General features: G+C 31.9%; 1 protein-coding gene and 1 long non-coding RNA gene across 7 annotated transcripts; both read right to left on the bottom strand.

Annotated features, from left to right (window-relative positions):
* Window positions 1–1,490: 1,490 nt before the first annotated feature.
* On the bottom strand, window positions 1,491–12,903 carry LOC124890403. 6 transcript variants are annotated; one of them, XR_007049152.1, is made up of 8 exons: window positions 10,986–12,895; window positions 10,720–10,788; window positions 9,938–10,036; window positions 9,743–9,837; window positions 9,296–9,408; window positions 8,819–9,216; window positions 8,595–8,669; window positions 1,491–2,743 (listed from the first exon to the last, which is right to left on the bottom strand). It is a non-coding gene; the product is annotated as an uncharacterized LOC124890403 (long non-coding RNA). The 6 variants fall into 6 exon arrangements; XR_007049151.1 differs by having other exon boundaries at window positions 1,492–1,892; window positions 2,010–2,743; window positions 8,595–9,216; window positions 10,986–12,903; XR_007049150.1 differs by having other exon boundaries at window positions 8,595–9,216.
* Window positions 12,904–15,837: 2,934 nt separating this feature from the next.
* On the bottom strand, window positions 15,838–18,806 carry LOC124890402 (probable galacturonosyltransferase-like 1). Its single transcript, XM_047402243.1, has 3 exons — window positions 18,080–18,806; window positions 17,116–17,671; window positions 15,838–16,076 (listed from the first exon to the last, which is right to left on the bottom strand). Exons 1-2 carry the CDS (start codon window positions 18,596–18,598, stop codon window positions 17,117–17,119), a joined length of 1,074 nt encoding a protein of 357 aa, XP_047258199.1. The 5' UTR covers window positions 18,599–18,806; the 3' UTR covers window positions 15,838–16,076; window position 17,116.
* Between the last annotated feature and the right edge of the window lie 2,013 nt (window positions 18,807–20,819).

Raw genomic sequence — 20,819 nt, 5'->3', positions numbered from 1 at the left:
ATCTTACATCGACTACTCTCTGAGTGGATGAAATGGAGAGATTACAGGGAGATATTCTACAAATCTTGTGCAAGTTAGAACATATTTTTCCTCCTGGGTTCTTTGACTCAATAGAACATATGCCTGTGTACCTTACATATGAAGCAAAGATTGTTGGACCTGTACAATATCGATGGATGCATCCTTTTGAAAGGTAATGCAAAACTTCAAGTTTAACTTGTGAGAATAATGTTGTTATTTACTTTTCAAATATGATGGTTTATCCATTTTTCTATTTAGGTATCTTGGAAGTCTTAAAAGAATGATTGGGAATAAAGCAAGTGTTGAGGGTTCTATATGTGAAGCTTACTTGAAGCAAGTATTATGTAGCATTTCGGTGGTTCTGTTGGTAGTTCATGATCTGTTGGTGGTTCTTGTTGTGAGTATTTTGGTGATTTTATTGGTGGTTTTTGTTTTGTTGTTGGTTCTTTATTTGGGAGGAGTTCTTATAGGAAGAATTACAATGAGAGTATTTTGTTGTATTTTGGTGGTTCTGTTGGTGATTCCTGATCTGTTGGTGCTTCTTGTTGTGAGTATTTTAGTGCTTCTTATTATGTTGGTTTTTCTTGATCTGTTCTTGGTTCTTATTGTGAGTATTCCAATGTTACATGGGATTCCAGAATGACAGTGAGGTATGTTGCTGTGAGGTATTTTGTTGGATAGGATTTCAAAATTAGAATATTATATGATGTTGTGACTTTTTGTGCAAAATTTGCATCTTTTTTCCACTTTAACTAGTATAATATTTTTAATAGATATGACTCGAGGAAGAGGTACATGTCAAGGAACCATAGGGAGTGCGGGCAAGTCAGCAGCTACGACTAATATACATGTTCGTACTGCAAACATGCCTACTATTCCCACTCTTACAGTTGCGCCATAAATAGCTGGTGGTGTAGGTACTCCAACTTCTAATCATGGTAGTATATCTCCTACTACTCCAAATTAGACCAACCCAACAATTGTAGGTACGTCTTCACAAACCAACCAAGTAGGTGAGGACATATCTCGTAGCAACACAAATGTAGAACGTAATTCAAGTCGGAGCTATGTGCGGACCCTTGTTACTATAACTTCTGCGGAGTTAGTCCATTTTTTGTCTATTAATATTATATATTATTTTTTATTTATAGTAACCTCTAAATAATGTCTTCATATTGATATAGATTGCAACCTTCTAAAGCATGCTCCAATAGGATACACGAGTCTTTCAAAAGTGAACTTGATCACAATGGAGTCAATCGGAAAGGTGTCTCATGTGACATAAAAGATGGCTATTTTGGGGAATTCAAGGTATACATCTTCATCATAATTGATTTTGCAAAGTGTACTCATTTTTATAAATATGATATTAATGTGTTATCTTGAAAATTTATTTCAGAAACACTTCTATTGGGATTTTTCCATTATTGATGTTGTAGTAAAGAAACACTGGCAGAGTAAGGCAGCAACTGTGTATAGAAATTTCATTGCTAAAATCAAAGAAAAAGGAATTAGGCAAGATTTTATACATGAAGATGTCTGGGAAAGCTGGCAGCAACTTTGGGCAGATCCAAAGTGTGTTGAAAAGTCCAAAATAAATGCACAGAATCATCGTGGAGGCAAAAAAGTGCTGCTGGAACTCACACGGGAGGATCTATCTCAATTGGAAAGTACCGAAAGAGACTTGTAAGTATATATTTCAAGTATTAAACTGTAATTTGTTGTGATACAGTCTAAACTTAGTTCAACGTTATGCTATTGTTGCGTTTCTGTTTACTATTTATCACAAATGTTGATCACTTCTCACTATTTCTGTCTCCTGTGTAGTATTTGGTATGTTGTGTTCTGTTGTTGTCTTGTAACCTGAAAAACTGCAATGTAAACTGTGCTTATATATCGCAGAGTGGTATATTACTGAGGATTTGTATATTTACATGTTCTTTGAGATGTATTAGGTAGAATCAAGACCTTATGATTCTGAAAATTACCTGTCTGTTTTATGTGATTGGTCTTCATCTTATATAGCCTTCACACTGGAATCTGACTGGAAATTTCCAAATGTTCATTATTAGCATATGTTCTCAGTAGTTTTGATGCAATAAAATTTATCAATCTCTTTCCAATCATTGCTTAGTAAGAACAATGTAAACTGGATAACATAGTTCTGACCGCGCGACTAATAATATTTACCTGATGACCAACTACGTTCCACTTGAATTATGGCTTTGCAAATATTTCTAGCTTACATGAAATGTTCCAGCAGTTTTGTTCTAGTACAATGCTTAACACTTCTTTTTTACAGGCTGCTGAAATGGGTCGAGATCCGACAGCAAACATTTTCATGTTCACACACATGGTAATGATGGAAAATCTTTCGTTGATGAATGTTCCCGAATCGTCCATGTAAGATTAAACCTTAATGTAATAGTTTACTTAATTCTCATTTTTTAGTTTAAAGTACTTTTTGTATCTAATCATTTGTAAGTACAATCCATTATAATTTGACTTCCACTATTACAGGAAAGATTTGACGAAATATTACGAGAAAAAACATTATCAAAATCTATTATTGATCAAATTGAAGCATATTACCAAGCTGCCAGAGGAGAAAAGAAGCGAAGAGTATTTGGTCTTGGATCTGAAGCCAAAGGCTACTACAGACAAACTCTGTGAATTTCTTGTGGAAAGACTTCATCTTCAGCTTCACATGAATCGGTACCAGCTGCAAATTCAGATTTGGATGAGTTTGTGAAGCGATTGATTTCCGCACTTAAAAATTAATTTTTTCCTATTGTCATTGAAGAGGTACAAAAGTTGGTTTCTTCACGATCAGTTGTCACACCTCCGGCTACTCCTTTGGACTATCTCGATTCCTTAAATGATGATTGCAATGATCTTGATCAATTATGATACCTTTGACGATCAGTGCATTAGTTTTTTATGGTCTATTTTGTTGGTTTTTGATGGTCTATTTTATTGAAACGTTTAAAATTGTTCAACAAAAAATTACACTTGATGGATGTAGGTATTGAGGATATTTTGGACATACTTACGTGTTTAGATGTTGCTATGTTTGGTATTGAGGATGTTTAGACTTTTTCTATCTATATATATGGGTTCTTTAATATGCATGTTGGATATTATAAGAAGATTTTGCTATCTATATATATGTGGCTTTTTTTATGTGAATACTGGGTATTATAAGAATTTTATAATATTCTATTAATATTCAAAATACAAATAAAAAGATATTGAAAGAAAAGTAATGACGACAGATTTAGCGACAAAATTACTCATTACCAAACTAAAACATTTGCAACGGATTGAGGAAAATATTTTTTGTCACAAAAATTGAGAATTTCTAGCGACGGACTAGCAATGAAATATTTGGTTAGAAAATAATCAAAATGACGAAATACAACATGAAATTAGTAACGACACTTATAAATATAACAACGAATATATTCATTGCTAAAATATAGCAACGGATATAGGACGTCTCTATTCCGTTGCAAATCTAGCAACGGATTTTATTTTTCCATTTCTAAATGGTTAGCAACGCGCAATATAGCAACAAATAATATTTTGTCGCTGATCCGTCTCTAAATGGATTTAGCGATGGATTTCTGCTGATTAGCAATGTTATCGGTCTCTTGCTAAACGCAGTTTTTTTTGTAGTGCATGTTAGACACTATTTTGATTTGACAATATTATTTTGTATGGTTTAAGGCATATTCATGGAAATTTCAAACATCATTTCTAGGATTTTAATTAACGTTGAAATTTTGAAGTTTCATTCTCATTGTAAGTCCATGACAGTGCTTACATTTATGAATTATTCTTGTGTTCTTGCAATTATTAGTATGTAAAAACCACAACTAGGGTTTTGATTATCATGGTGAATTAACAAATTAAAATAAGTGTGAGGCAAATCTAAACTGTTGCATTTTCATGTGTTGGTATTTCCTTCATTATAATTGCTCGTCTAATGAATGCATATATTAGGAACTCATATGTATTCAAAACATGCATGGGAGAGAGGTATAGATTAGGAAAAGAAAATAACAATAAAGATTTGAAGTTATCAACCTTCATCTAATAATTAGAGCCGTAACAGGAATAGTTAATCTAAGATCAAGAATAAGAGTTAGTTGTGCAATACTCCGAGTCCGAAAAGAGTCAAGTGAAATTTATCTAATCAAGGTTGGAAGACGTTTATATGAGCCTATCTTGTTAGATTTTGCGTGAAATGCATTAGGGTAGTTGCTAGCACAAGCAATTTGTGGAGTTATGAAATCACGGGGATAACAATCCTAATGCTCATCTCATATTGATTACAAATTAGAACAACAACTGTTCGGATGTTTTCTATTTCAGAAAAATCCCTCCTTCTTTTACTTAATTACCAATTACCTGGACAAATACGTGATCGAATTTTATCCTATTCTCTTTGGGTAAGACCCCATTCTTATCGGATTCTATATTTAATTTAGTGACTGCTTTATACTTTCTGAGAGTTGTAATTTAGGCGACATCACCTATCTGGCGCCAAGCTGTTACAACAAGTAAGCTATGCATGTCATGGATGATCATCCTTATTTTTCACATTTTCGAAGACTAATCATCTATAAATAATAATTATAAGAGTAATTAATAAACTACTCTTCAAATAAATACTTTGAAAATTTAAACCCGCTAGTTCTACCCTTATTTAGGGGTCTACAACATTACTCAAGGGTCAATTATACATCAAAATAGTTCCTTCAAGCTCAACCCAACGCCATTAATGGAGTTTTTAGGCTAAATGTCCCATCTTTATTGAGTTCAAGATCTCCAACTATCAATTTTCATGTTTTAGAATCACTAATTCATGCTAGGGATTGTTAATTAACAATTTAAAAGTGATTCTAGGTGATATTAACTCAACCTATCAATTTTTCCCAAAATATCATGAACTTAGCGTTCAATTCCCAAGAATTTCAGCATTAAAGGTTGTTCTAATGATTCTATGATGTTAAAGAATTGAAATTAAAACGAAGAAGATGACGAAAGAAACTTACCTCAATGAAGAATTTTCACCCGTACCAAGAAAAAATTACCCCTCTAGGACTTAGGAGTGAAATTTTGGGTTTGGGGGGCTGAAACCGAACAAAAATGGGTTATAAGCTGTTGTATCATCACTATAGCAATATGCTATTACTATAAGGACAAGTGTGTTGCTATAGTGACCTTAGCTTTTTCAACACGGACAGTCTTCAGTAAAACGGTCATAACTTTTTACTCAGAAAGCGGATTGATGAACGATCGATTGCGTTGAAAATAAGCCTCAAAGATATTTAATTTGGTAAGCATTAGGACCCATATTTCCTTATATTCTAGGACAAGTGCTCATTTTAAGTTGACCCTAGTTTAAACTTATCCCGAAACTAAATAGGAAAGGATACTTTCAACTTAACTTTGCTTCTTATTTCATCGTCTCTTTTACTGCTACTTGCTGGTAAATTTCGTGTCGATGTACTTACATACATAGAAAGCATGTCTATACGGACTAATGCAGAATAATGATGTTCTTGTTTGCTATGATCTGGCTTCTTTTGTGCAACTATCTGAGACATATTCGTATATTGTCGTTTGCCTCTTTGTGCTTGCCATGCTGTCTCACTGTGTTTAACAAGTTTCAAGCACCGAAGAGCCGCCGGAATATTAAACTAGGTGTTTTTCCTTTATTTTTCTTTGGTCTGTAACATTATTGTAAAACATTATTCTTATTATTGTAATAATATAAGTTTGTGGACTGTTTTGGAGGGCGGGGATTTACGTGCTCTTTGAATGGCATAGATAGGCACAATCTAGGCTTTGCGTGTATTACATGCTACATGGGTCACTTAGGCACAAAATTATTACTTGTTAACATAGGAATCATTTTCTATGATTTATTAATCATCCTTGATCTAACTAAAATCGACACCTTATATCGACATTGAGAATATTGATGTATTTCTATCACGTTGAATTGATTTTCGACATGTTAGTACATTAAAATTGATCATAGACCCAGTAATATTTTCTTACATGACTGACAATTAATTCAAGCATTTTTCATATCTTAACCTGCAAGTTATTACATTTCCTACTTGTTAAATAGTCTACTTGAGCATTTTCAGCATGTTGAACAAACTTATTTAATATTTTTCAACAAATCAAGTTTCCAGCATGTCTATATTAAAACAACTTTGTCAATGTATTTTTAACATGTTAACAGACTTTCAGTAGGTTAAATAGTTTATTTGAGCATGTTTGGCGTATTTACATTAAATTTCTTCTCCCCCCACGCGTTAATTCACTGTCCATTAAGAATACAATTTTGGCACAACAAATCTAATTTCAGTATATCACTATGAAATTTCTGCAATAATACAACTGCTGTTATATAAAAATACATACTTTTGAGCACTTTTCGATATGTTTAAACACTAGAATAAGTATTATGGCATCCTTAACATGTTAATGCCTTTTAATATTCTTGTTGATTTCTTATGTTCTCATTCATATTTTACAACAATCAATTCATAAGCACATTTTTGTTTGACACATTTACCACACTTTTAACACCTCTCATAAACACGCATAATGATGTTGCATACGCGAATCACAGTCGTCCTTTATTGCTACTCGTTGAACATTTAGACACCATGCCTATAGGTTAATGATAATTTAATTTTCTCATCTTTGCATGTCATCACATTAATTAACATTAACTAATCAAGAGGCTAACTTGGGATTATTACATGGTACTTGTTGTCTAATGTGTTCGCGCTTCGAGTCCTAGGCAACATAGCTTTCTTTTAGTCTAGAACATAAATCCAAAATAGTAAATTCCAACGCATCTTGGATGATAAGTGGGGACATTAAATATTACTAAAAACGTTAGTTTTATCCTTGTCATAGAACGACCTTAGACATGATAGCCATCCTAGGTGGGGTGGGACGGGTAGCTCTTTTCGGAAATGATGATCCCAACAAAATATTAACAGCGAGGCTAATGACAATTTCACTTGTCTACAAGTTCGGCCCTTAGGTTGAATGATTAAATAAGTTGGAGCTGATCCGAATAAAACCAAAACATCTCTTTGTTTGAGTTGGACAATTTATTTTAGTCTTTTTAATTATTTTACATGTTTATTTGGGGTAGTTAGTTTATTATAAAGCAGTTCCCTTTTTATTATAAATTATGTTGTTTCTTTCTCCTCACTTATCTTATTTCCATGTTTCTATTTATTTTATCACCTAGATAATCGACAATTAGCATTAACAAATAATATGTGTTTGTTTGTTAATTATTTCATTACTTGTCTTTTAAATTAATAATAAAACAAGAGACTTTACTTGATCACGCACAATCCCCACGTAAAGTATGAATTCGGCCAGGAACCACCTTTGTGGACCTCGAAAGGTGCCTAACACCTTTCTTTTGAGGTAATTTGAACCCTTTCCCGAACTCTGGTGAACTAAGACTTAATAACCAAAAATAGGTTCGTAGTATCCTAGACCGGTGCCCTAACGCACCTTAATACGTTAGGTGATGACTCTCACACCCTTCTTTCAACGCAATCCCAAAAAGAGTTTGTCAAGTCTAATCCCGCCTTCCACGTAGAAAACGGGGTACTACAACAAGTAGACGCTTTTTTGGCACTGTTCATACCATACATTCTTTAAGCATTTAGATACAAACATTCAAAATGCAACACACAATTGAGGAGCTATTCAGATCAAAATTTGATGAGAAAACCAATGTTAGTGACTAAATGAGAGGTGTTGGCAACATTTTTGGTTCAGTGGCAAGAGTACTTTCTGGTGAAGATAAGTCTGGTTCAATTTCTAAAAACTCATCACTTATTGATTTGAAACTTGGAAGGTTTCCTGATCATGTTAGTGCAAATATCTTCAAGTACTCTAAGAGTATGCCTAGTTTCACTACTGTTGAGTCCATTTTTCCAGCTAAAAGAATACAACAGGTACTACTTGTGTCTACCAAGGCAGAATTTAGTCTTGATATTTTACTTAGGTTTTATCTACTGGCTGAGTTCGATGATGGCAAACAGAGTTACAGAAAATGTCTTGCAGGTCATAATAAGCGCCAAAGGAAGCCCCATACTGGTATGCACTCGGGCTACAAGTTGTTTCTGTCATTTGCTATCAATGTAGTCCTTAATTTTGCATATTGTAGTTCCACTCTCTGAAACAAAACTCGCCAGAGATGCATAACTACTAGTTTTCTTGACTATTTCCTGTAATCCATTTTCTATTAGTACATTTTATCAACAAAACTATCACCAAGAGGGTGCTGAAATCTGTCCATGATTTGAAAGACCTTATCTCCTATGTATATTGTAGGGAATCAATCATGTAAAACAAGGTATCAAAATGATGTACAACTTTCATGTTACACTAACAGGTCAAAGGATTATAAACATCTAGGATTTGTAACACTGCTATCATCTAATACCAAATGAACAGCTTAACAACAACAACAAATACCAAATGCTTCAAATGCATACATCAACCTCACTTACCTTGTATCTCTGACATGTGCCCTCGATTTGCTTCAAATGATTATTCCAGACAATATTTTACAATATGAACAACACCTTTCAAGAAATTTCCAGCAATTAGAATGATATAAATAAGCATGAATATAAGATACGTATGCAAAAGGTGCTAAGGAATGGATCATGCAAAGGAATCTAGGAGTAACAGCTATATGTACTAAGATGGTGAAGATGGTTACAGAACCTACCACTTAGCTAATTGGTTTGTTTGTAGACTCTTCAACAGATGCAGGAGACCCTCTCACGCTATATGTTGACTTTATTCTATTGAGCATCCCACTATTATTACCTTTCTGTTCCATTTCAATATTACCCTTCTCGAGTGACGAAGACCTTTGTGAAGAAGACCTCTAATCTCTTAACTTTCCAAAAAGAGCAGCTGAAGAAGAGAAGACAGAAACAGTTCTAGAGAGTGCTCTTGAAAAATCTGCTGCCTTCCTTAGGCGGGTTTCCTTCGATACCTTCTGAGGGGAAACAGAAGATGGAACAAGGACAAAAGAAAAGATTCGGTGAGCTCCAACGCACGTTTCGTGATCAGGTGGACCATAGCAGGGAGTAACTGATGAAATAAATCCTCTGGGAATGCCTAAACATAACGAGAAGATAGATTCTTAGCTCAATATGAAAATAACAGTCTAATAAATTCAAATGACAATCAGCCTTACTTTGTTTTGGTATGACAAATTTGGCATAAAAGCTATGATTTGAGAAGCACGGTAAACAGCAGCAATAGTAGTTCTTGCTACCACTTGGATACTTGTGATGTTCTCTAACATTACTGCCATCATATCAAGAATCAGACCTATATCTCTAACCTAAGAGTTAAGAAAATGAATAATCTTCACTTCCGAAAGCACATCAATAACAATAAGTTTGATTAATATTTAGTCCCATCAAAAAGAGACTTTTGATTCCTGTTTCAATTTCTAACTAAGCAGCTTTCGACCAATTTACGTAGAATGCAACTTATTTGATATTCAAACCAATGACAAAACAAAACTTACAGGTTATAAAAATGACCAGATTGAATCCAATTAAGTTTTGGGAACTCAATACTAAAGCAAAAGACTACCCAAAAAAGGGAAGGAGGGATTGACCCCAAGGGTGCAGACCTTAAGGGACCAAGGTTCAAATCTTAGCAGAAAAGAAAACACTCAGTGATTTCTTCTCATTAGACCAATCCTTGGTACATCGAGTTACCCGGTACCTGCATTAGTCAAAAGTAACAAGTACAGGTGCACATAAGATGGAATGGGCATCACCACTATAAAAGGAAAAAATAAAGGGTGCAAGAATGAAATTCTCACTCGGTCAGAGAAGACTTCAGTTCCGGATCTGAATGCAAACATTGCGTTGTAGAGTCGTGTAGCATGTGTTTCCAAGATTAAACAATCCAACAGAATGACCTTGGAGCAAACAAAATTATAAAAATTATCCATCACTCAGTTACCGATTACAAGGATAAAACGTGCTATACTAAATACATTTGATACTTCTTTAACATGCTGTAACATGGAAGAAATTCTGTGTAATGTAATGTTGCACATTCTTTTTGTTGCTTAACATTCCACTAAGAAAGAATGTAACTATAATTTTCTCATTACTATTATTGCAACACCTTATGCCCATGATAAATAAACAAACTTTTTATCTTAAAATAATTCACAATGTTATTTAAAATTCATAAGCATCTTACTTAGCAGAAACTACAACAGATCAGATGTTTTCTGGTAAGCTGATTTAAACAAATCAGCTACTTTCGAACTTTGATGATTATCAACACAATGTTAACTGGATATAGTAAATATATGCCCCCATCAACCTTGAGGCTACAACAGAGTATCGATCAATCAGATAGAATCGTTTAAAGACACTACCACCCACCTTGTCCTCTATCAAAACCATTATCACCCACCTTGTCCTCTATCAAAAACACTATCACCCAACTCGTCCTGGATAGGTCTATACTAAAAATAACACCGATTGTCCATCCCAAGTAATTCTTTATTCAAATCTAAATTTAATGTATAATTAGATATTTGAAGTGCAATAAAAAAACAAGGTCGATTGGAAAAGTACAAGTACTCACAGCTTTCTCGCGAGTGCCAGGTTCGATATGGATTTTTCATCGTGACAACATCAATGATTCATCAATCTTCTACAATACAATTTAAAATAAAGATTTATTTCATTGGTATAAATCATTAAATACTTGATAAACACATCAAATAAATACAAAAAAAAAATTGAGAAATGACAGTTACCTAAGCATTAAATCATTTCATTGGTATGAATCATTAAACATTTGATAAACACATCAAATAAATACAAAAAAAATTGAGAAATGACAGTTACCTGAACATTAAATCGAAGCTTAGACATGGATGTTTTGTTCTACAGTGGAGCAACTTTGAAATCGAGGTATAGTGGTCACACTTTCCAGCTTTTTGAAGTGGTGGTTGGAGCAGCTTCGAAATTAAGGTGCGGTTGTCGGAGTAGTGATACAGTGGTCGGAGCAGTGGTATGATGATCGAAGTATGGTGGTCGGAGCAGTAGGATGGTGGTCGGAGCAGTGGCGGATTCGATTTGGTGATTTTTTTTGGTTTGAGACAATGTGAAATTATAAAAAGGCAACAAAATTTTGTGGTGGGAATAAAGAAACCGATGGGATAGCTTCTTTTTTTCAAAAAACCGTTGCCATAGTTGATTCTATGGCAACGGTTCAGACAACCGTTGCTATAAAATACCCTATTGCAATGGTTATCAAACAATAACAACGGTTATAGCATGAAATAGTTATATTAGAACAATTTTCTTTTGCAGCGGTTGAAACCGTTGCAATAGACCCTCTATGGTAATGCTTTTGGAACCGTTGCTAAAAAATCTGTTGCAATAGGGATAATTTCTAGTAGTGAGTCCAATCAAGGCCGGCTCACGCCTAAAGCAACTAAAGCCGCTGCTTTAGATCTCGAATTTTCGGGCCCTTAAATTTTTTAATATGTGTATATAATTTCGTTTATAAATAAATAGTGTTTCTAATTTGAGAAAATCCTTGAAAAATAAATTATTATTGAAAATAAAAAGTATTTTTACTAACTTACTTCCAATTAATTAAATGCCTTGACGAAAAAAGTAACTCTTTAATGGTATAAAATTTCATATATCCCCTCGGTATCATTTTACTTGATCTTCTTTCTAACTATGGTTTTTTCACATTAGTTGTTCATTTTTCACAAATAAAGGGTGTTTTATTACTTCTTTTCCCATATTACCCTCGGTATTAAATGATTAAAGGAAATAGTAATTGTTAGATTTCGAGTTTCAAGACATCATTGATAGGGTTAATTTTACAAAATAAACTCAAATTAATATTTTTTTTAATGGGTGTGTCAAGTCAAAAGAGGTTAAGTAAAATGAAATGAAGAAAGTACTAAAACAAGATTAATTTTGAAAGACTACACAAATTCTTTCCTTAATCTCCAATACATACCTATTTTAGAACAAAATGAAGAGGATAAAACACTATTTATCTCAATTTATGTGCCGTTTCGAATTTTCAAAAAGTTAAAGAATTTATGTTTAAGCACATTTTAAAAGTCAAAAGGTTTGAATTTCGGAAAAGAGAAAGATATCATATAAATTAGAATAGAGGAAGAAACTAGAAAAATAGACTCCAAGTAATATTATATACTAACGTGTTATTATTATTTTGTAATAAAATCTTAAGACCCCTCAGTGAAGTTTTGCTTTAGGCCATCATATTTATTGTGCCGCCCCTGAGTCCAATCATTTAATTCATAACTAAAATGGATTATTTACGTACTAAACAATAAATTACATGATCAACTCATATTGTTACAAATTGTTCACATGACTAAACAATATTAAATTACGTGATCAACTCATATTGTTATAAATTATTTACTTGTATTAAGTACTCATTATTATGAAATAAACGTTATCTTAGGCGAAGAGATAGGGGGAGTAAATTAATTTAATTAGTAGTAGGACCCAAGTGCCACATGATTGGTCTCCTTTTTAGTCCTCCAAGAACTGATATGCGTGTCAACTGTGCGTTGCCTTTGCTATGCTGCATGTTTTCGTCATGTGGTTTTTTCCTCCTCTTGTCCCGCCCAACACAAACAAACTCTACCGACACTTCTAGGGGAAAGTTAGAAGTTGAGCTACGGATTTGATTGAACTCTATGGGTGTGTTTGGTATGAAGGAAAATATTTTGATGAAAAATACTTTTTAGAAAATAATTTTACGAAAAAGAAGTTTAATTTTTATTTATTAGATCGGTGAATGAAGAATATTTTTTTTAGTGTTTGGTTGGTGAACGAAAAAATATTTTTCAAAAAATACATTTTAGTATTTAACTTAAAAGTATAAGATACTTTTTATAAAAATAATTTTTAAATTCGAAAAATAATTTTTTTAGGGTGTGTTCAATATGAAGACAGAAATCACTTTCTAGGAAAATAAGTTATTTCTTACTTATATTTTTGTGTTCATTGTGTAAGTAGAAAAATATTTTTTAAAAGTATTTTTTTATATTTAAAAAAATTGATGAGGACGAAAGATAAGAAGGATAGGATAAGAAAAAAGTTTTAAACTTTCTTAAAAAAAATTAATTTTTTTCGGTGGAGGGGGGAGGGATGTGAAAAGTGTTTTGAGTTTTTTTCTGAAAAAAAAATTAAAAAAATTTATTTTTTGAGGGGGGGGGGGAGGGGGGAAGGAGGGGGGAGTAAGGGTGGGGGTGGGGTCGAGTAGGAGGTGGGATAAAAAAAAGTTTAAATTTATTTTTTAAAAAATAATATTTTTTTAGAGGGGGCTGATAGGGAGGAGGGAGGATGGGGGAGGGGGTAGGATAGGGGATAAGGTAAAAAAAAATTTGAACTATTTTTAAAACATTAAATATGTTTTTTGGATGAGGAGTGTGGGAGTGGTAGGGGGTGGGGGTGGTTGGGATTGGGTGTCGGGATAGAGGTGAGTGATTTTGAGAGTTGTATGAATATTTCAACTTCAGAGTGAGGTTGAAAGAAAATTTTGAAAAATTTTGTAAAATATTTTCTTTACTCTTTGAAGGGAAGTAATTTTTCTTAGATATTAGGAATAAGTTGATTTGAAAAATAGTTTTCAAAACATTTAAGCCAATCAAATATGAGAAGATTGAAAAACATTTTTCAGAAAATTATTTCCTTTCATATCAAACACATTCTATATCTTTAATTTATATATTTATATATATTAATTATTTTTTTCTGTTTCAACTTAATTGACTTTTTTTTTTATTTGAGATGGAGTTCAAAAAAATAAGAAAAAATGAATTCTATGATCTGAAATTAAAAATATATCAAATGTATCATAATTTTCTTTAATTTTGTGGTCTTAAAATATCAAACGAAAAGTTAGGATTAAAGAATTGCTAAAAAGAGAAATAATCAATCTTTTTTAAACGAATTAAAAAGAAAAATAGGTCAAATAAATTATAAAAAATATCAATAAATAGTTAAATTGATAATCCAATTATTAACATTGAATGTGGTTATTCTCGAATCTAAGTCATAAAATTTACTCTCTCCCGAACACTTCCTACCTTTTTTAAAGAATAATTTCCTTTTTTCCTCTTTTCATACATTTCGGGATCGTTTGATAGAGTGTATTGATAAAAATAATGCATATATTAATTAATGTGTATTAAGAATATCTTGTTTGGTATAATTTTTAGTCAATGTATAACTAATGCAAGTTAGTTATACACTTTATTGTATATTAGGGTGTGTATTACTAATATCACCCATTTTTTATATATTAATAATGCAAAGTCTTTAATACATACATTAACTTATTAAATGACTTTAATACCCCTCAATTTCCCTCTCAAAATATTTCATCATTCCCTTTCTCGCCATTTTAATTTGCACTAGTAAATCTTTTCAAAACATTTCACAATTTTTTTCTCATCATTTTAATCTACAACAATGAATAATTGATTTAAATAATTGTAACATATTTTTGCTTTGCTTCGAGGGTTTTTAAAAAGATTAAAAATAAAATTGAGACTGTTTCTTAATTTTACGTCTTATATTTTATTTTTTTTTCGACTATGTTAATTCGTTGGAGTAATATTTCATAGGCAAAGGCGAATGTCTTGCAATTAATCCAAAACCTCTATATACTAGTTCAACAATACTAATTATATTTGAGATTATAAAAAAATTTTGTTGCAAAAAAGTGTACAAAATCAAAGAAGATTATTTTTATAAATAAACATTTCTTTTATAAAAATTATGTAAGATGTATTATTTCTTATACATCAAATTAAATAATATATAAAAAATAATACATGTATAATTAATACAAATAGTATTAATACACTATATTTTACATGAATGTTATATACTCTTTCAAACGACCCCTTCATGTGTTATGCGTACGGTATGAAACCACGTAAGGGTAATCATTGGACTAAGGATATTTACTGAATGAGACAAAAGTCTTTTTCTTTTTTAACTCAAAGAAATGCAGTAATGCATGCAAGATGAATAGGGGAAGAGTTTAAAAGAAGATCATGTGATGGTGCTTAATAACGTGTGTAAAAGTCGTACTCCATCTTTCTTTTTCAGATTACTATTTTCATTTTTGTGATCATTATATGTACCGTATAAAATATAATTCTTTTAGATAAGTCAATAAATGTAACTTTAATTTAATACAGCGTATATTTATAGAAGAGAAAAGTGAGAAACTCGGTCTTATTGATTTCGTGAAGTTGAATAATTCTGATTCTAATTTCCTTGATCCAATGTCTTTGTATTTGAACAAAACAAGATAGTAGTAGTTTACAAGTTAAAAGGTGCTCATATAAACTCATTTTGATAGAAAGTAAATTCGGAAAAGGTAAATCCTTAAAGAGTTAATGGCAAAATCACTTAGAGAAAAGAGGTGTATATTTGAAATCACCAAAATACCATTTATCAACGATTGAATTCAGTCAAAATAAAGATTCACCTGGTAAACTGTCATGCAAGTCATGTTTAATGCTAGTTTGGAATAAAGAATAAGAGAGAAATAATTTTGAGATTTATTTTATGATGAGTTTATTCAATATTTAATGGGTACAAAATACATGAGATAACTCATTCCAATATTAGTTATTTCGAAATTATATTGTTATTCTTTTTTCATAAATGAGATAATTAATTTCAAAATAATTAATCTCGAAATAACTTATTCTCAATTAAACAATTATCAAAAAACAGTTCATCTTAATAAGCACCACACTAAAACTCCAAACTGTATACTTACTCCAATATACAAGAAACAGCCGTTACCTTAGACATGAAAAGAAAATCTTACTGTACATAACACAATGAGGAGGATCTCCTAATCATGAGTACACAGATCTCTACTCTCTCTTGTGCTCCAACTTCTTATAGCTTCTGAAAATCAACCAAAGTGTACGTTACAAACTAACTCGAACAACATATATATTTACATTAGATAATCACAAATATTTAATTAATGAGTGCACTTTCGAATTATTCGTGACGTTCAAATCAATAACCAGGTAATAATATATCATAGCAAATTAAACCTGATATAATATTATGAAAATAATATTCTATTCATCCCATTTTATGTGGCATGATTCATCATATGAAGATCAAATTATCTAATTTTCAGTGTGAACTCGGACGCAAAATTTTTAATTTTTTTTTAAAAAAATTAACGTATTTAGAAACTTTGTAAAAAATTACTGCGAGTCATATAATAATTAACCATTCAAAATATTGAAAGGACACATGAAATAATTAAGATCGAGAAGCTTGTTTGACTCTTTAACTAGCAATTGTGTCACAAAAAGGGGCATAAAAAGTAATAATATGTTATAACGGTTAAACTGCATAGATAATGTAAATAATTTTTAGAATATTATCTTGTAAATATAAAAGTTAAATATTTTAATAAGTATAAAAAAAGATTCAAGTTATATAAACATAGTTATACTATATATACAATTGAATTAACCAATTATAGTAGGTCATTGTGTTATTTTATTGATGAATTTATCATTATGCTTCTTATTAATAGTATTTGGTAGGGTAAACTTCACAAATAGCATCCTTATCCCCTTAATTATGAGTTTCATAGCAACAGTTTCATAATTACATAATATAGCAAGTTGTATTTTATATTTTTGCTAACTGTTGCTACAAAAATACAAATACATATGATTTTTAATGCCCTTATGATCGATATGTATTTCGTATTTTTGTAAACTGTTGCTACAAAAATATAAATACATATGCTACAAAATGTAATTTGATAAAAGTGTTGCAATTTAATACTTAAGTATGCTACTTTATGTATTTTTTTCTATTTGTTATTTTCTATCAATTTCACTTGATAATAGGCGAAAAAAAATGTTCCATCAATGCATGAAATTTAAACTCTAATAAAAAGTAGTGTTACTTTTACCTCAGGATTCAAGAACATAAGGTGTTTGCAGCAGATCATAAGGCGCCCAGAGGGCGTCTAACGGGCAAGGGCGGCTTGCATCGAGCCGTACCCAGGGCTTCCCTTTTCCGCTCCAATGCAATAGGCTAACCGAACCAGGGTGCAAATCACGACACAGTCCCCGAAAATTATCTCCTCCAAGACCATGTTGGTTCCACTTATGATCCACTGGAGCTATTTTTCCAGCAAAAACAAGTAAAAAAGGTGGCAATGAACCCAATTCATAAATCCTCATTCTCTTCTGAAGTTCCATCCATTCTACAATTTTTGTTGTATAATCTCCAGCTCTCCATCTTTGAAGGTCAATTACCATTACACCCGTGTTGAAATAACAAGGCTTTCGGTTTGCGAAAGTCAAAGAAAGAGAAGGGTTTGACCAGAAAGTAGGGGTGAAATAGGTAGTGAAATTTGCATTGCAGTATTCTGGTGCTGCTAAAACTGATTCTTCACCTAGAGGTGTAGCAGCTAGCTTGGCAATGTCATCTACAAGAACAAGATCTGAATCCAGGTACACAACCTACATACGTGCAAAACAAATATGTTAGGAACAAGACCCATACACCAAGGATTTTCTTTTATTACATCAAGTAGACACTGGCGAATCAGAATTTTTTCGAGCTTCAGATTATATATTTCAAGCATGAAATTGGAATAGTTAGTTAATTTAATAAGCAAATAATATATTTAAATAATCTCTAGATGGAGTGTTATAAATTTTGAAATTAATTAAACTCTATGGACAAACGGCCCTAGCGACCGAGTTTTAATTTACCTTCAACAACATTATTCAAAGGGCCAAATTTCCCTAACTAATCATTCTTAATTTCATATGCAGTAATGCATTCATATTTCACACGCACTCACACATCAAAATGTAGAAAATAATCAAAACATAGAACCAAGGCCTAGAGCAAGGTACACAAACCTTTTGGATACATCCAGGAAGAAGATCAGCTAGATAATTCCGAGCATAATTTAAAGGACAATCCAAAGCAGCGCGAATCGACGTGGAAATCAATCCAGCCACAGCTGAATCTTGGAAAAGATAAATTGTGAAATGAAGATAAGGAAATGAAGTAGAAAGCGTGACATTTAAATAATCGGTATTAGCAGAAGACGAAGCCACAAAGTGAAATATAACATTTTCAGGACAAGAAGAATGTTGAAGAACAGAAAGAATGGCAGCCATCGAACCACGGAGATAAGCAGCATCAAGAGTCATGGCAACATTTACTGCATTTTGGAAGCAAATTTGTGTATTGTTAGTAATATTATTCGTGTCGGTGGAGTGGTAGTAGTTAAAAGAAGGACAAGTTGGGGAATTGTAGAATTTTGGGGCTTCTTTGAAATGCAAAGTTTTGGTCTTGATAGAGCCAACGTGTGCAGCAATTGCAAATGAGATGGTCCATAAAAGAGAAATTACGAAACTTCCAAGTTTTATCATTATGGAGGGGAGCTACATAAACATAGATGCCATGCCACACTACTTTCCTTTTATATATAGGAGTACTATATCATAAGCTCAGTCTCTCTGCCTATCCCAAAGGGGCTGTAATTAATTTTATATATAAGTGACTTTGAGGCGGAATGGATTTATTTATTTTAAATGTTTTTAAGTCAAACTAATTTAAAGAGTTTTTGACTTTAATAGTGTTTGAATAAGATTTAAAAGTGCTTTCAAGTACTTATTTTAAGCCAAATTAAAGTCATAAGTTGAAATTCATAACTTATGACGTTTAACTTTTGAGTTATAACCTATATTTTCATCCAAATAGGCTCATGATTGTGTAAAATATTTTTATAGGATATACTTAGTGACAGATTCAGAATTTTTATACGGAAATTCAAGCAAATAAATAAAATAATACATACATATAAATATAAAATAATTTTAATGCTACTATACATACAACATATTTTCCAGCAAAAAGGGTTTGCCTAACTTTGGTCGTGGATAATGCTTAGAACTTGAACTCGGGTAAATATAAGGACCGCCCACTGTAATAACGATTTATGTAATACACGATGATATTGTTTTTAACTTTTTTAATAGTAGTAATGTATTTAAACCTGTGATAACTTATCAATTACCATTTTTTTTCACCAAGCTTTCATTTTACTAAGGAGTAGTGATGATTATCGTGGAACTTACATATGACGACCTTATAAATAACATTTTGGGAGACGAAGAAAGAGTAGGTGTGCATCATGTGGCGGCAATGTCGCTGCTAACACGTATTTGTTGCGGATCCCTTTGCATTTTGGACAACGTGTACTTGTCCATTTCTTTATAGATAAGCAAATACTCCTATCAATGTTGTTTTAATGCCTCTTTCCCCTACCTTTTAGTTACCACATCCACGTCCAGGGTAGCTCCACTGAGACACAGGTGAATTCAGGGTATGATGAATAGAATTGATCGGTGCAATAAAACTTCCGTTATATGCAGAGTTTAGAGATGAGCCGGATCATAAAGATCTATAGCATGATATGAATGAAGTTTATAAATTTTGAATTTGAAATTTATGATTTTTAATAATTGTTACTATATAAATATTTTTTTTACAATTTAGTATACAGAGCTAAAAATCTTAGAAAAATAAAGAGAAAAAGGTTAACCGATGCAACAGATGTCTATTGTGTTTAAAGAAAGAGCTGCTTGACGTTACGTAACATTTAGATTTCATCAACTTTAGTTATAGGGTTGTTATGGCTGGTGAATAAAGGCACATCACTTCCACCATATAACTTAGATTGTTTACTGATTGACATGCGAGATATACACCCTCCGTTTCATTTTATTTGATCCCTGTATTAAATCAGTTATTTCATTACTTGTCCAATTTAATGAAATCAAGAGAATTTTATTAGTATATTTTTTTCGTTCCACCCTTAGTAGCAAATAACCAAGTAATGTAGTAAGAGTTAAATTTGTAATTACAAATCATCATTAATAATATTAATTTAGTAAGATATACCACTAACTAAAACTTTCTTACGTGATGTGCCAAGTCTATAAAAGTCTACTAAAATGAAACGAAGAGAGTATATAATATCGGGGGATCCACACAACCAAACATCTATGTAAAGGGGTCAATTGCTGAACATGATATTTTTCGTATTTTTAGAAAGATCACTAGAAACTAGGACAAGTGTGCCAAAAAGACTCTTTTTCAAAACTATTTTGATAAATGCCTAAAAGTTTGAAAAAGTTGATCATATATCCACTTAATTCCACCTCACTCCTAACTTTTTCAACTTAACACTTTCAGCTACAACTTTTATAATAATTCATTTTATATCAATACTTCCAACTTAATAAATTCACCCACAAGTTTTTAATAATATACTTCAATCTACTCCATCATCCACTATTATATATACAAAAATATCTATGTTTTCCAAAAATATTAAAAAAAAAATTCAAAAGCTAAAAATAGAAGGTGGTTATTTTTTCCTCCAAAATATTCCAATTCCGGCCACTTTTTTTGTGTTATTTTTCGACGATCAGCTGTAAATCAACCCACAAACATCATAAGTTTGTTCATTGCATTCATTGTTACCCCATTTGTTTCCTATCTTCTCAAATACACTTTTCAACATTGTTAAAAAGTTTTAAATCACTCACATTACTCAAAACCACTTTAGAAAATGCATTACAGCAG

Source organism: Capsicum annuum, unplaced genomic scaffold (assembly GCF_002878395.1).
Source record: "Capsicum annuum cultivar UCD-10X-F1 unplaced genomic scaffold, UCD10Xv1.1 ctg1714, whole genome shotgun sequence".
Taxonomy (NCBI): domain Eukaryota; kingdom Viridiplantae; phylum Streptophyta; class Magnoliopsida; order Solanales; family Solanaceae; genus Capsicum; species Capsicum annuum.
This window is presented reverse-complemented; position numbering and strand designations above follow the sequence as displayed.

What these genes read in the sequence shown, in the direction of transcription:
- LOC124890402 (XM_047402243.1), bottom strand. Translation starts at nt 18,598, where the DNA reads ATGATAAAACTTGGAAGTTTCGTAATTTCTCTTTTATGGACCATCTCA. An exon ending in TTCCTGGATGTATCCAAAAG is followed by an intron (nt 17,672 to 18,079) that starts GTTTGTGTACCT and finishes GCACGTATGTAG; the next exon opens with GTTGTGTACCTGGATTCAGA.